The sequence below is a fragment of the Zingiber officinale genome, chromosome 8B (assembly GCF_018446385.1).
Source record: "Zingiber officinale cultivar Zhangliang chromosome 8B, Zo_v1.1, whole genome shotgun sequence".
NCBI lineage: Eukaryota > Viridiplantae > Streptophyta > Magnoliopsida > Zingiberales > Zingiberaceae > Zingiber > Zingiber officinale.
Window position 1 is genome coordinate 96,763,456 of NC_056001.1, and position 14,449 is coordinate 96,777,904.

The 14,449-nt window shown below is 40.9% G+C and overlaps 1 protein-coding gene across 1 annotated transcript in view; it reads left to right on the top strand.

The window, feature by feature from the left end:
* The first annotated feature begins 13,020 nt into the window (after positions 1-13,020).
* Positions 13,021-14,449, top strand: part of LOC122015657 (protein MOR1-like) — a 37,980-nt gene continuing 36,551 nt past the window's right edge. The window contains exons 1-3 of the mRNA XM_042572661.1: positions 13,021-13,453; positions 13,645-13,750; positions 13,826-13,949. Of these exons, the coding sequence (XP_042428595.1) occupies positions 13,291-13,453; positions 13,645-13,750; positions 13,826-13,949 (393 nt within the window). The 5' untranslated portion in view covers positions 13,021-13,290. The remainder of the gene's footprint in view (positions 13,454-13,644; positions 13,751-13,825; positions 13,950-14,449) is intronic.

Here is a 14,449-nt window from a genome sequence, read left to right on the forward strand (position 1 = left end):
GGTGTCCGATTTCTCCTATATAAAGGAGATTAGATCTCTTAGTCGAAAAAAAGTGGACCAGGAGATGAACCACTCGTAATTGTTGGATACAAATAATCTGTTGCCGAAAATATACAGGGTATTAGCTGAATTTAAACTGCTCTGAATTAAATTCAACTTACAATCGAGATGATCTGAGTGGATAATCTCAGGCTGCCAGTAGAGGATGGTTTCTGCTACGAGCCGAAAAATTGTCGAGCAAGAAGATTGCCTCTGCCGCTAGTCTGTGCGACCGAGCGGCCGAATCGGCCAAGAGGGCAGGTCGGCCAAGCACAGGGCGGATCGGTCAAGAGGGCAAGTCAGCCAAGCAGAGGGCAGATCGGCCGAGCAAAGGGCGGATCGACCGAGCAGAGGGCGGATCGGTTGAGCGGAGGGCAGATTAGTCGAGCGGAGGGCGGATCGGCCGAGCGGACCAAGGCCTGGGAGAGTTGCAGTTTCCTTGAAACAGATTCTCCCCCACCTCCGGTTGTGCTTCAAGACTTACTCGGGTCGTCTGTTTCCTATGATACAACGGTTTGACTGTGAACCCCACCAAACACTGGTGGTCACGACGAACTGAGTGACACCCGATCGCTATCACGGACGCTCTGCCGAGCAGGAGTTGCACGACATACGAGAGGAATGAAGTGGAGAGCTTCTGCTTGCTTCGCTGCGTGTGTGTTCTCTGCATGTGATTGCAGCCTCCTTATATAAGAGCTCAGATTAACGGTAGCGTTAATGGTCGATTAATGACCATTACTAGCCGAGCAGTGAAACGTCTACTGTTTCACTCATTATTACTCAAACGTTTAGATTCTGCATTAATCTCAAACTTAATGCATCCATTACGCAACAACAAAAGGTTTATGTGGTAAAATGTTAGTTGTTCCACTTGAGCGAATTTTGCCCCGACCGGTCCGGCATTCGGCACGCAGGTTGTGTCCGCACACGAGTCAACATGGCTCAGTGTAATCCTGGCCCTAGATTTACACCCCCTACGCACCCACACGTGAGAGAGAGCCTCACTCATCCATGCATTTGTTCACATCCTCAATACATGTGAATCAATATAAACCAACCAACAAGTTTTGAAGCTCCCAATATGGGACTAAAGTCTCATTCACAATGGAGCTTCTCTTTTCTTCCACCTCTTCTCCATTCACATATTTAACAATCCCCCACATGAATGGAGATAGGGTATGTGATAGCACTCAACAGTTGAGTCAAGTATAGGATAGGTAGGTTTTACATTTTGAACCTTGCCTTGTGAAAATTTGGTTGCTTCCTAACTGATAGTAGACACAATGTCCTTGAACTATACTGTCGTCTATGTAAGCAGTGACAAATCTCACCCAAGACTCTCCCTGATACAACTCAGTTCTTATGAGTGTGTTTGTTCTTGGCCATGAACACGCTTGGTTCTGTGAGAAACTCTAAGAATTGTGCCTCCAATTCTTTTCGAAGCGGCCCCACTTCTTTCTCACATAGGTGATCCCTCAAGAGTTGTCATCTACTCTTCTTGATCATTAAAAGTCCATCGGCTTACCCTGGTCTATTCATTGTTTCATTGGGTTATTCCCCACAGTGTGTCTAGTTAGTACAGATTAGTTGTCCCTTTGAACCTAGTTCTTGGGATTTCCAATCAGCATAGGTTGGGTGTCCTCTGCACTGATCGCTGACAATGGCATCAAACTCATTCCTTGTGAGGAGCTTACAACTAACTCTCGATTTAACCCTTTGGTTAGCGAATTCACTATGTTATCCTTTGACTTCATATAGTCAACAGTGATAACTCCCGTTGAGAGTAGTTGTCTAATGGTATTATGTCTATGACGTATACGTCTAGACTTACCATTATACAGATGGCTCTGTGCCTGACCGATTGTTGATTGACTATCGCAATGTATGCAAATCGCCGGCACAAGTTTCGATCATCGTAGAATATCTTCTAAGAATTACCGTAACCATTCAACCTCTTCACCACATTTGTCAAGAGTTACAAACTCAGATTCCATCGTGGATCTGGTTATTACGATTTGCTTAGAAGATTTCCAGAAAATAACTGTACCTGCTAGAGTGAAAACATATCCACTCGTAGACTTAGAGTCGTTTATATCATATATGCAACTTGCATTACTATATCCTTCGATCACAGCAGGATATCTTGTATAGTGCAGTCCATATTCACGAGTATACCTCAAGTACCTCAGTACTCTTGTTATCCCTTTCCAGTGCTCAACACCATGATTACTCATGTATCTACTCAGTTTGCTTACTGCGTAGGCCAAGTCTGGTCGTGTACAACTCATCAAGTACATTAGACTTCCAATCATTCAAGAGTAATCTATCTGAGAGATACTTTCACCTCTATTTTTTGATAGATGTTGACTCGTATCTATCGGCGTTCGTGCCAACGCAGTATCACCCTTGGTGAATTTCTCAAGAATTTTGTCCACGTAATGAGACTGACTAAGAACAAGTCATTCTGTTGTTCTAAGAATTTTGATTTCTAGAATTACATCAGCTAGGCTTATGTCTTTCATATTAAATCTTGAGCTCAACATACTTTTTGTGGATTTTATTATCTTATCATTACTTCCAATGATAAGTATATCGTCTACATAGAGATACAAGATGACATAATCACTTTCTGTGGCTTTCATGTAGATACATTTATCACATTCATTGATCTTGAATCCACATTCCTTCGTGGCATTATCAAATTTTTCATGTCACTACTTGGGTGATTGTTTCAAACCATATAATGATTTCACCAATCTACAAACCTTGTTTTTCTGTCTTGGCACAGAAAACCCTTCAGGTTGCTTCATGTAGATCTCCTCTTCTAAATCCCCGTTTAGAAAAGTAATCTTTACATCCATTTGATGTATTTCGAGATTCCATAGAGCGGCGATAGCTAACAGTACTCTAATGGAAGTTATTCTCGACTCCGGAGAATACGTATCAAAGTAATCGAGACCTTCTCGTTGTCGGTATCCTTTGATTACCAGTCTAACCTTATACTTATCAATCGTGTCATCTGACTTCATTTTCTTCTTGAAAATCCGCTTGCAACCTAGTGGTTTACTTCCCGGAGGAAGATTCACAAGTTCTCAAGTGTGATTTTACAAGATATATTATATCTCAGATGAAATTGCCTCTCTCTAGTGAGGTTAATCAGAAGAGTCTATAGCTTCTGAGTAACTTCGGGGCTCACTTGTCGGTTGCTACTCGGAAAACCTAACGGTTCCACTGTACAAAAATTTTGTACAAAGGTCTGAACCTTTTCCTAACTACCATGTGTTCTTTTAAATTAAACTTGGATCACCTGCGGAACTTAACATTTTTGATCCAAAGTTTAATCTATTTGTTCTTTTAGGTTTAGACTCGGATCTCCTGCGGAACTTAACACGTTCGATCCAAATCACCTAAGTTATTAATTTCATTAAATATTAGTTTCCAAAATTGGCTTCCAGTACTGACGTGGCGAGGCACATGACCTTCTTGGATATGGGAATAACCACCAACGACTAGACAAAGCCTTTTAAGAAAAGTTAATATTTAATTTCCTTAAATAACTTTAGGTCAACCGAAAAGAACAATCAAATCACAAGGAAAAGAAAAAATAAAAGAACACAACATTGAAAACAAATTCGAAATACTAGAATCGCATGTCTCTTGTATTTGGTATTATTTCCAAAAATAACTAGTATGATGCGGAAACGAAAAATACTAGTTATACCTTTTAGAAAGACCTCTTGATCTTCTACCGTATTCCTCTTCTAACCTCGGACGTTGTGTGGGCAACGATCTTCCGAGATGAGAACCACCAAGCACCTTCTTCTTCCTTACAAGTTTCGGCCATCAAAACTTCTCCTAGGATGAAGAGGTTCGGCCACCACCACCATGCTCCAAGGGATGCTTGAAACAAAACTTTCTTTCTCTCCTTCTTCTTCTTCTTCTCTAAACTTGATCAGGCCACCATATGAGTCTCCACAAGAAGGATGAGGTTCGGCCATCAAATAGAAGAGAGGAGGAGAGGATGGCCGGCCACACCAAGGAAGAAAAAGAGGGAGAAAATAGAATAGAGTTATATGCCATGAAGCCTTCTCTACCCCCTCTTTTATAATCCTTGGTCTTGGCAAATAAGAAAAATTTAATAAAAACTTCCTTAATTCTTTTGCCATTGAAAAGGAAAATTTATTTAATTAAAAATAATTTTTCTTTTCAATTTACAATAGCCGGTCACACCATAAAATTTTAAACACAAATTAAAACTTCCTTATTTGCTTCCGGAAATTTATAAAAATTTCTCCAATAATTTTTATCCCTTCATGATTGGTTAAAAGGAAATTTTATAAATTAAATCTTTCTTTAAACATGTGGATAATTTCCGGAAAGTTGTCTCTAAAAATTAAAATCTCCTTTTAATCTACAAATAAGGAAAGATATCAAATCTTTTCTTAATCTTTTGTAGAAACTAATAAAAGAGAATTATTAATTTTTTTTTAAACTTTCTTTTAAATCATGAACATGGTTAAAAGGAAAGTTTTTACCAAAATTAAAATCAACCTTTTAATCTACAAATAAGGAAAGAGATTTAGCTCTTCTCTTAATCTTTTGTAGAATCTTATAAAAGGAAAGATTTAAATTTTTAAACTCTCTTTTAAATCATGTTATCCACATAAGAAAAATTTTAAAAAATAAAAATCCTTTTATTTTAATTTGGGCCGGCCACACCAAGCTTGAACCCAAGCTAGGGCTGGCCACCTTGAAGCACCCATGAACCAAACTTTGGTCGGCCCTAGCTTGGTCTCCAAGCTAGCTTGGTCGGCCCCTATGGGATGGGTAAGAAGGTGGGTATAGGTGGGTATAGTACTCTATAATTAAGAGGCTACGATAGGGACCAAGAGGAGGAATTGGTTTTGGTCTCCCGATAAAATTAAGCATCCCGTGTTCGTCCCGAACACACAATTTAATTTTATCAATAATAATTCATTCCACTAGAGAACTATTATTGAACTACCCCACCAATCCCAAATTATATTTTGGGCTCCTTCTTATTATGAGTGTGTTAGTCTCCCTGTGTTTAAGATAACAAATGTCCACTAATTAAGTAAGTTACTGACAACTCACTTAATTAATATCTAGCTTCAAGAGTAGTACCACTCAACTTCATAGTCATGTCGGACTAAGTCCACCTGTAGGGTTTAACATGACAATCCTTATGAGCTCCTCTTGGGGACATTCTCAACCTAGATCACTAGGACACAGTTTCCTTCTATAATCAACAACACACACTATAAGTGATATCATTTCCCAACTTATCGGGCTTATTGATTCATCGAACTAAATCTCACCCATTGATAAATTAAAGAAATAAATATCAAATATATGTGCTTGTTATTATATTAGGATTAAGAGCACACATTTCCATAATAACTGAGGTCTTTGTTCCTTCATAAAGTCAGTATAAAAAGAACGACCTCAAATGGTCCTACTCAATACACTCTAAGTGTACTAGTGTAATTATATAATTAAGATAAACTAACACCTAATTACACTACGACCTTCCAATGGTTTGTTCCTTTCCATCTTGGTCGCGAGCTACTGTTTATAATTTATAAGGAACCGATAACATGATCTTCTGTGTGTGACACCACACATCATGTTATCTACAATATAAATTAATTGAGCAACTACATTTATCGTATATGTAGACATTTGACCAATGTGATTCTTATTTCTAGATAAATGTTTATACCAAAAGCTAGACTTTTAGTATACATCCTAACACCACTCTCCAACACGAAAGTGATAAAATTCGATCCATAGGATTTTTTTACCCGAACTCTTTTGCTCCGTCTAGGCTCAACCTCCATAGGTTCCTCGTCATCATCATCTTCTTCTTCACCTTGTGTTTCATTTGCCTGTTTTGAGGAGCTAACATCCTCTTGGGTCTTATACGGAAACACATGCTCGAAGAACGAGACATTTCTCGATTCGATTATCGAATTCTTGTGTATCTCTGGTATGTGTAACTCATGCACACAAAATCTATACGCAGTGCTATTTTGTGCATATTCAATAAATATGCAATCAACAGTCTTTGGTCCTATCTTAAACCTTTTCAGATCAGGCATCAATACTTTGGCAAGACACCCCTGTTAGTATTAGCCCTAGTACCAATTATGAGATGGTTGTAAAGGGCTCATTTTGTATTACATATCATTATTAATAAAAGGTAAAGTTGGTTATTATATTTATTTCAGTTCAGTGTCGATTGAATAAGTATAATAATGTCCTTAGATAGTAGGTTCTTATTTACAACATATCAATTAGTTGAATTGATAGTGAGATATGTAGATATATATAGAACACTACTCTAAATTATTCCTAGTCAAGTATTAATATACAAGGACAATATTAATGCATTGAGACTAGCATGTAGGTCAATGGATGATTTAATCTCACAAGTCATGGATATTAGATATCAGGTTGACACATAAGTATATATTAGAGAATATATACTGAATGACTCGCTATGAGAATGTTTCATGGATCGTTATATGAGTGTCATAAACATTCTCATGCGACTATTAGTATGAATAGTCCTTAGACCTGAAGTCACTACGGTTCCCTACATAAGGAGTTGTGTACTTTGGTATCGGCAAACGTCACCTGTAACAAGGTGGACAATAAAATCAATTACTGGTATGCAATGAATTATGCGGAGGGATGTGAGTGATGTAGATGAGATTTATCTCTTCCATATGACGGAAGCGATATCTATGGGCCCCTTGATTAGTAAAACACAAAGAAAGCATGACCATGCTTAAATGAGTCAATATGAGATATTGAGCTTATTTGATTGAGTGTGTCTACTTAGAGATCAAGAAACACAAAGGTTGATAAGAGGATGACACGATCTATATCTCATTGATCAATCTAGACATCAAGGATAGAGAGACCAAGTCATACAAGATAATAGTCACGGACAAGTTAGGTCGAATCTTGACCTTCTCGTTACTTGGGCAGCAATGATGCCTTGCTAGATGTCACTCATTGCTTATGTATCTAAATATTGATTTGGGCACATTGCCAACATTACGAGAACATATTGGGTCACACACAACGAACAAGTAGATTGGGAGATGTATTCATATGATGAATAATTGGATTAAGTCTAATTCGAATTAGACTTATTGAGTTAGACTCAATTTGATCTAATTATTGGATTAAGTTCAATTCAAACTAGACTAGAGAAAGTCAATTTAAATTAATGAAATAGTAATTCATTGAATTTGAATTGTATGAGAATTAATTGAGTAAGACTCGATTGACTTAGACTTGAGTTAGACTTGAGTAAGTTAGACTTGAGTTAGACTCAAGTGAGGCTTAATGATGATATTCATTGAATTTTGAATTCAATGATAAATGGTGACATTCATTAAATTTTGAATTCAATGAATCATTGGATTCAATTTTTCGAAATTGAATATGAAAATGAGGAGTTTCAATATGATCCTTAATGAGGAGTGAATACTCATTAAGGCTCATTAATAGAGTTAATAAGCATTGAATATTTTCATTAGATGAAAATACTTAAGCCAATTTTACTCTCATTTTTCTCACTTCTTCATTATCTCCTCCCTCCCTTCTCCTCTTGGCCGAATCCTCCTTCATAGGTTGCTAGCACAACCTTAGGTGGTAGGCATCTTCACTTAGTGAGTTTGTGAGACAAACGAACCCTTGTTCGTGTGGATATCATAGAGGCACGAGCGCGTGTTCGTGCTGAGATCCGAGCTGTCGGGAGTTCGTGAGCATGCAACAAAGGTATACTCTATCATGTTCTTAGATATAAACTTAGTATATAATTTTGTTTCCCTTCGCATGGATCTGTTGGAGGAAATATGTTTTTCCGCTGCGCGTTTGCGTGTTTAGCAACATATTTCTTTACAACCCCCACATTCGTAAATATTTGTAGGACGATTGTCTTTCATTTCATAACTCATAAGGGCTCTATATTTTCTTCCGGAGCACCTTATTTAAAAGGTAATTAGCTGCTAACACAGCTTCCCCCCATATGGACTCTGGCAATGCAGAGCTCAATAGAAGAGCATTCATCATTTCCTTTAGAGTTCGATTCTTTCGCTCAATAACTTCATTTTGCTGAGTAGTATAAGGAGTTGTTGTTTCGTGTTTGATCCCATGTTCAGCACATAACTTAGCAAATGGTGATATATATTCACCGCCTTGGTCACTTCGAACAACCTTACTTTTCCTATTAAGTTGGTTTTCAACCTCATTCTTATAGAGAGCAAATTTCTCGATAGCTTCATCCTTACTTTTGAGAAGATACATATAACAATATTTTGTGTTATCATTTACAAAAGTGATGAAGTATTTATTACCACCACGTGTTGGCATACCTTTTAGGTCTCACACATCAGTACATCAGTGTGGATTAGATTAAGTGGTTCGTTACTTCCTTCAATATGTTGAAAGGATGACCTAGTCATTTTCGCTTCAACATAAATCTCACACTTATGTTTTGGGTCAAGGTGGAATGTAGGTATGCTTTGTATATTAATTAATCTACGCAATACATCATAGTTAACATGTCCTAGTCTACCATGTCACAAACACGAAGACTTAAGCATATAAGTGGAAGAGCTTTCAATTTTATTTATCTTAGGCCTAATCGTCATTACATTGAGCTTAAACAACCCATCAAATACATAGCTCCTTCCTACAAACACTCCATTCTTGGACAATACAACTTTGTCCGACTCAAAGACAATGCGAAAGCCATGCTTGCCTAATAGTGATTCGGATACTAGATTCTTCCGAATCTCCGGAACATACAACACATTGTTCAGAGTAAGGTCCTTGCCCCGAGGTCATCTTCAACACCACTTTTCCTTGGCCGATGATGTCCGAGGTTGCTGAGTTCCCCATGAACAGTTTGTCTCCAGTGACTTCTTCAAAGTTGTGGAGCAGATCCTTATTACAGCAGACATGTTTAGTGACTCCAGTATCGATCCACCATTGCCTCAGGTTTGAACCGATCAGATTCAACTCAGAGACCACAGTGCAGAGGTCATCCATTTTTGGTCCCTCGTTCAGGTTGGCCTCTTGCTTCTTCTTCGGCTTTCTGCACTCGGAAGATTTGTGGCCCACTTTGTCACAGTTGAAGCACTTCCCAGAGAACTTCTTCTTGCTGATGCCTCCTTTGGGTCACATCTTGGAAGACTTAGGGTTCTTCCATTTCGAGCTTTGACCGTGCTCGACCACGTTGGCCTTCAAAGTAGCCTGAGAGAGCAGTTTTCTCTCTGAACTCTTGTTGTCTTCTTCGATGCGAAGTCGAACAATGAGTTCCTCCACATTCATCTCCTTCCGCTTGTGCTTCAGGTAGTTCTTGAAATCCTTCCAGCCGGGAGGCAACTTCTCAATGATAGCAGCCACCTGGAAGGTTTCACTGAGAATCATCCCTTCTGAGTGGATCTCATGCAAGATCACCTGAAGCTTCTGGATTTGGCCGATCATCGTCTTGGAGTCAACTATCTTGTAGTCCAGGAATTGACCCACGATGAACTTCTTGACCCCTGCAACCTCCGTCTTGTATTTCTTGTTCAGGGACTCCCACAGCTTCTTAGTCGTTCTCTTCATGCTATACACAGCGTACAACGAGTTGGCAAGGCAGTTGAGAATGTAGTTTCGGTAAAGGGACTCAGAATGAGTCCATGCCTCCACTGCACTGATGGTCTGCACATCAGCATCCTCAGCACGCTTGGGAGGGTTCTCGGTCAAGAATCGAGCTAGATTGAGCGTGGTCAGGTAGAAGAGCATCTTCTGCTGCCACCTCTTGAAATTCAGTCCACTGAACTTTTTTGGCTTTTCCCCGTGTTTGATTGGCACAGTTCCAATCAGGGCGGAGGGGGCCTGTACGTGTTGAGTCTGTTGCACCTCAACATTCCGTTCTATGACCATCTCAACAGAATCGAATCTGTTTCAAAATTATTGGATACAAACAATCTGTTGCCAGAGATATACAGGGTATTAGCTAAATTTAAACTACTCTAAATTAAATTCAACTTACAGTCGAGATGACTTGAGCGGATAATCTCAGGCTGCCAGTAGGGGCTGGTTTCTGCTACGAGCCGAAGAATTGCCGAGCAAGAAGATCGGCTGAGCTGCTAGTCTGTGCGGCCGAGCGGGCGGATCGACCAAGAGGGCAGGTCGGGCAAGCACAGGGCGGATTGATCGAGAGGGTAGGTTGGCCAAGCAGAGGGTAGATCATCCAAGAGGAGGACGGATCGACCGAACATAGGGCGGATCGGCCGAGCGGAGGGCGGATCGGACGAGCGGAGGGCAGAACAGACGAGCGGAGGGCGGATCGGCCGAGAGGGCGGATCGGTTGAGCAGACCGAGGCCTGTGAGAGTCGCAGTTTCCTTGAAATAGATTCACCCCCACCTCCGACTATGCTTCAAGGCTTACTCGGGTCGTCTATTTCCCAGGATACAACGGTTTGACCGTAAACCCCACCAAGCACTGATGGTTACGGTGAATTGAGTGACACCCGATCGCTATCATGGCACTCTGCCGAGCAGGAGTTGCACAACAGAGGAGGGGAATGAGGTTGAGAGCTTCTGCTTACTTCGCTGCGTGTGTGTTCTCTGCATGTGATCGCAGCCTCCTTATATAGGAGCTCAGATCAACGACAACGTTAATGACCGATTAATGACCATTACTAGCCGAGCAGTGAAACGTCTACTGTTTCACTCATTATTACTCGAACGTTTAGATTTTGCATTAATCTCAAACTTAATGCATCCGTTATACAGCAGCAAAAGATTTACGTGGCAAAATGTTGGTTGTTCCACTTGGGCAAATTTTGCCCTGACCGGTCCAGCATTCGGTGCGCACAGGTCGTGCCCGCACATGAGTCAACATGGTTCAATGTAATCCGAGTCCTGGATTTGCAGCCCCCTACGCACCCATGCGTGAGAGAGAGCCTCTCCCCATGTATTTGTTCACATCCTCAATACATGTGAATCAATATAAACCAACCAACAAACTTTGAAGCTCCCAATGTGGGACTAAAGTATCGTTCACAATGGAGTTTCTCTTTTCTTCCACCTCTTCTCCATTCACATATTTAACAGTAATTGCGGTCGGATTATGATTGTGATCCGGTCGCAATTAGTTGCGATTCCTCCTTGGGTTTACTGCCCCCACCAGATTATAATTTGGGTCGGAGCGAGCGACCGGAGGTTGCTGGAAGTGGGTAAGTGTCCAAGTTACTCGGCGTTGAGCGAGGGACGACTTTCGACCGCCGACTCCGTCCTAAATTATAATATTGTGGGGATGGTAAACCTAGGGAGGGATCATAACCTATTACGGCTAGATCATGGTCATGATCTGGTAGTAATTGTGAATGATTCATCCCTGATTCATTTTTTAATGGACGAAGAAATCTGCTCTCCATTCATCCCTGATTCATTTTTTTATGGACCATGATTACGGCTAGATCATGGTCACGCTTTCTGAACTTTTTTATAGATGTAAAATGTCATGTTGGGTGTCCGATCTCCCCTATATAAAGGAGATTAGATCTCCTAGTCCAAAAAAAATGGATTAGGGGATGAACCACTCTCAATTGCGGTCGAATCGTGACTGTGATCCGACCGCAATTAGTTGCAATTCCTCTTTGGGTTCACCGCCCCCATCAGGTTATAATTTGGGTCGGAGCGGGCGACCGGAGGGTGCTGGAAGTAGGCAAGTGTCCAAGTTATTGGGCGTTGAGCAGGGGGCAACTTTCGGCTGTCCACTTCAATCTAAACTATAATATGGTGGGGACGGTAAACCTAGGGAGACATCACAACCCATTACGGTTAGATCGTGGTCATGATTTGACCGTAATTATGAATGGTTCATCTCTGATTTATTTTTTTATGGACAAAAAAATCTGTTCTCCGTATAAAGGACTAGACAAAATACCTTTTATGATTAACCTATTTATATTTGATCACGGAACCTACGATATTAGATCGCATATCATTTACATTGCATCATTCATTTGGTATATAGTCTGAGCCTGAGGCATACTGCATTCGAATCTCCAAATTGGAAAGTGTCCAGTGTAAATTGTTTTTGCCCCTTGTACTTTTTAATTTCAACCTCAACCTCATTGTTCCTCTTTTTGTTTTTTCTAAGCTATGTTGTCAGCTCGTATTAAAATGTTTCCAGTTTAACAAACAAAGAGGAATCGAATCTTAATTTTAATTTTAATGAATTAATGGATAATTTTTTTTTACAGTTAATGAGTGAACGCTTTCTGAGTTATTTTAATAGCTAATAATTTTCTTTTATAGGACTGAATTTATCCTCCTCAAAATTAATCGGTGCTAAAAAAGAATAATCACATTTTTCATCTGTTTTGCTTAATCACTAACGTCTCTAAATTCAAAAGAGACACGATGAGGCCCCACCCACTCACGCGTGCAGATCACGTGCTACTCACTCCTTTTCCTTTTACATAAATTCTTGACTTACCTCCCCGTCTGCTGGTCTAAATGCCTCGAACCCCCGTCAACCTCCAACCCAGCATTCACCCTGATTTACCTCCTCCTGCACACCTGTGGGGCCGGGCGCAGGGGGCCGCTGGGGTGGGCGGTTCCCACCTTTTTCTCCAATAAATTATTTATTGACTTACCTGTCTGACCTACCGTGAAAGCATCAAGCTGGCCCTACCATGGGGCCCGCTTCGTCATCCCACGAGCACCGCTTGGTAAAGTTCCTGGTCATATCGAGAAGGGCCGGGTAAGCAAGAATAGAACGTCTTTAGACGAGGAGACGCTCCGCCCCAGTTTAGTTCGAATCGAGCGCGGCGTGGCCCATCACGCACGTGCGAGGTCCAGTGGCACGGGTCGAGTCGTATACTCGTATGTGCGAGGGCTCGCTCTTGATCCAATTCCGAACCAAAACCTACCGGCTCCCACGTGCCGACGCCCAAACAAATCTCCGGTCTCGCCTCTCTCCCTCTCGTCTTCAACCCATTTCTCTCGCTTATTCTTTTGTTTTCTTGCCTTGTCTTCGCTATCGCTCGTCGGCGAAGAGATCAAAGAGGGGGAGGAGAGGCAAAACCCTCGTCTGCGCGTTCCGATCCGACGCTTTTCTTACTGGCCTCGCCAGCATTTGCTGGAAGGTGAGGTAGGGTAGAAAGAAGAAGGGGGGAGGGGGTAGATAGCGGCGGCGGTGGCGGAGAGATGTCGACGGAGGAAGAGAAGTTGCTAAAGGAGGCGAAAAAACTTCCATGGGAGGATCGGCTCCTTCATAAGAACTGGAAGGTGCGAAACGAAGCCAACATCGATCTGGCCGCCGTTTGTGACTCCATTACCGATCCGAAGGACCCGCGCCTCAGAGAGTTCGGTAAACCCTGATCCTTCCTCGATCCGAGTCGTTCCCTTTTCCTTTTTCCCGTGTGCGCTTCCACCTGATCCATGGTTTTTTTTTTCCTGGTTCGAGTGGTGACTTTGTTAGTTGAATATTTTTTTAATCGTCAGTACTTAATCTGAGCGAAGCTATTAGGTTTTAATTTGTTTTGAAATTCTGGTGTTTAGGTCCTTTCTTCAGAAAGACAGTGGCCGACTCCAATGCGCCAGTGCAGGAGAAGGCGCTTGATGCCCTGGTTGCATTTTTACGTGCAGCCGACGCCGATGTGGGAAGGTGAATGCTTTTTTCTCTCGGTGTTGACACTTAACCTACTACTAATTGGTTAACGAATTTGTTGTTTTAATTTAGGTATGCGAAGGAAGTTTGTGATTCCATTGTTTCAAAATGTCTCACTGGTAGGCCAAAGACAGTAGAGAAAGCCCAGGCAGCCTTTCTCTTGTGGGTCGAGTTGGAGGCAGCCGAAGTGTTCTTGGTATGAAGATAATAACTTTCCTAGATTCTCTTCCAATGTTCTAAATATATTAAATTGGTTGTCAGGCATGAATTGAAACCATGTCTCTTATCATTGTGTTTAATTTCCTGCATATGTAATACTTTTCCTCTTTTCTTGCATGGTTTCTGTTAGCGTACATCTTCAAGTTCATCACATTCTTCTAATTTGTCATACATCTCTAAGCCTAATAATAAGAATCTTGTATTACAGAATGAGAGAATTCCCCAAATTTCATGATTAGGGGTTGTCAATCTGATTATGGGTTCAGGATTCACAAATATAATACCAAATATCATGATACCTGAATTATTATATTAGATTTTTGTTGGCAATGCGACGTCCACTACATTGTTTGTATAGCATATAGAATTAGAGAAAGGGATTCCAAGTAGTCATTTCTACAATTTATTCATTATGCACTTGCTAAATCCATATTAAGAAAACTACTTTTGGAAATGTCATATCCACCGGCATTTGTT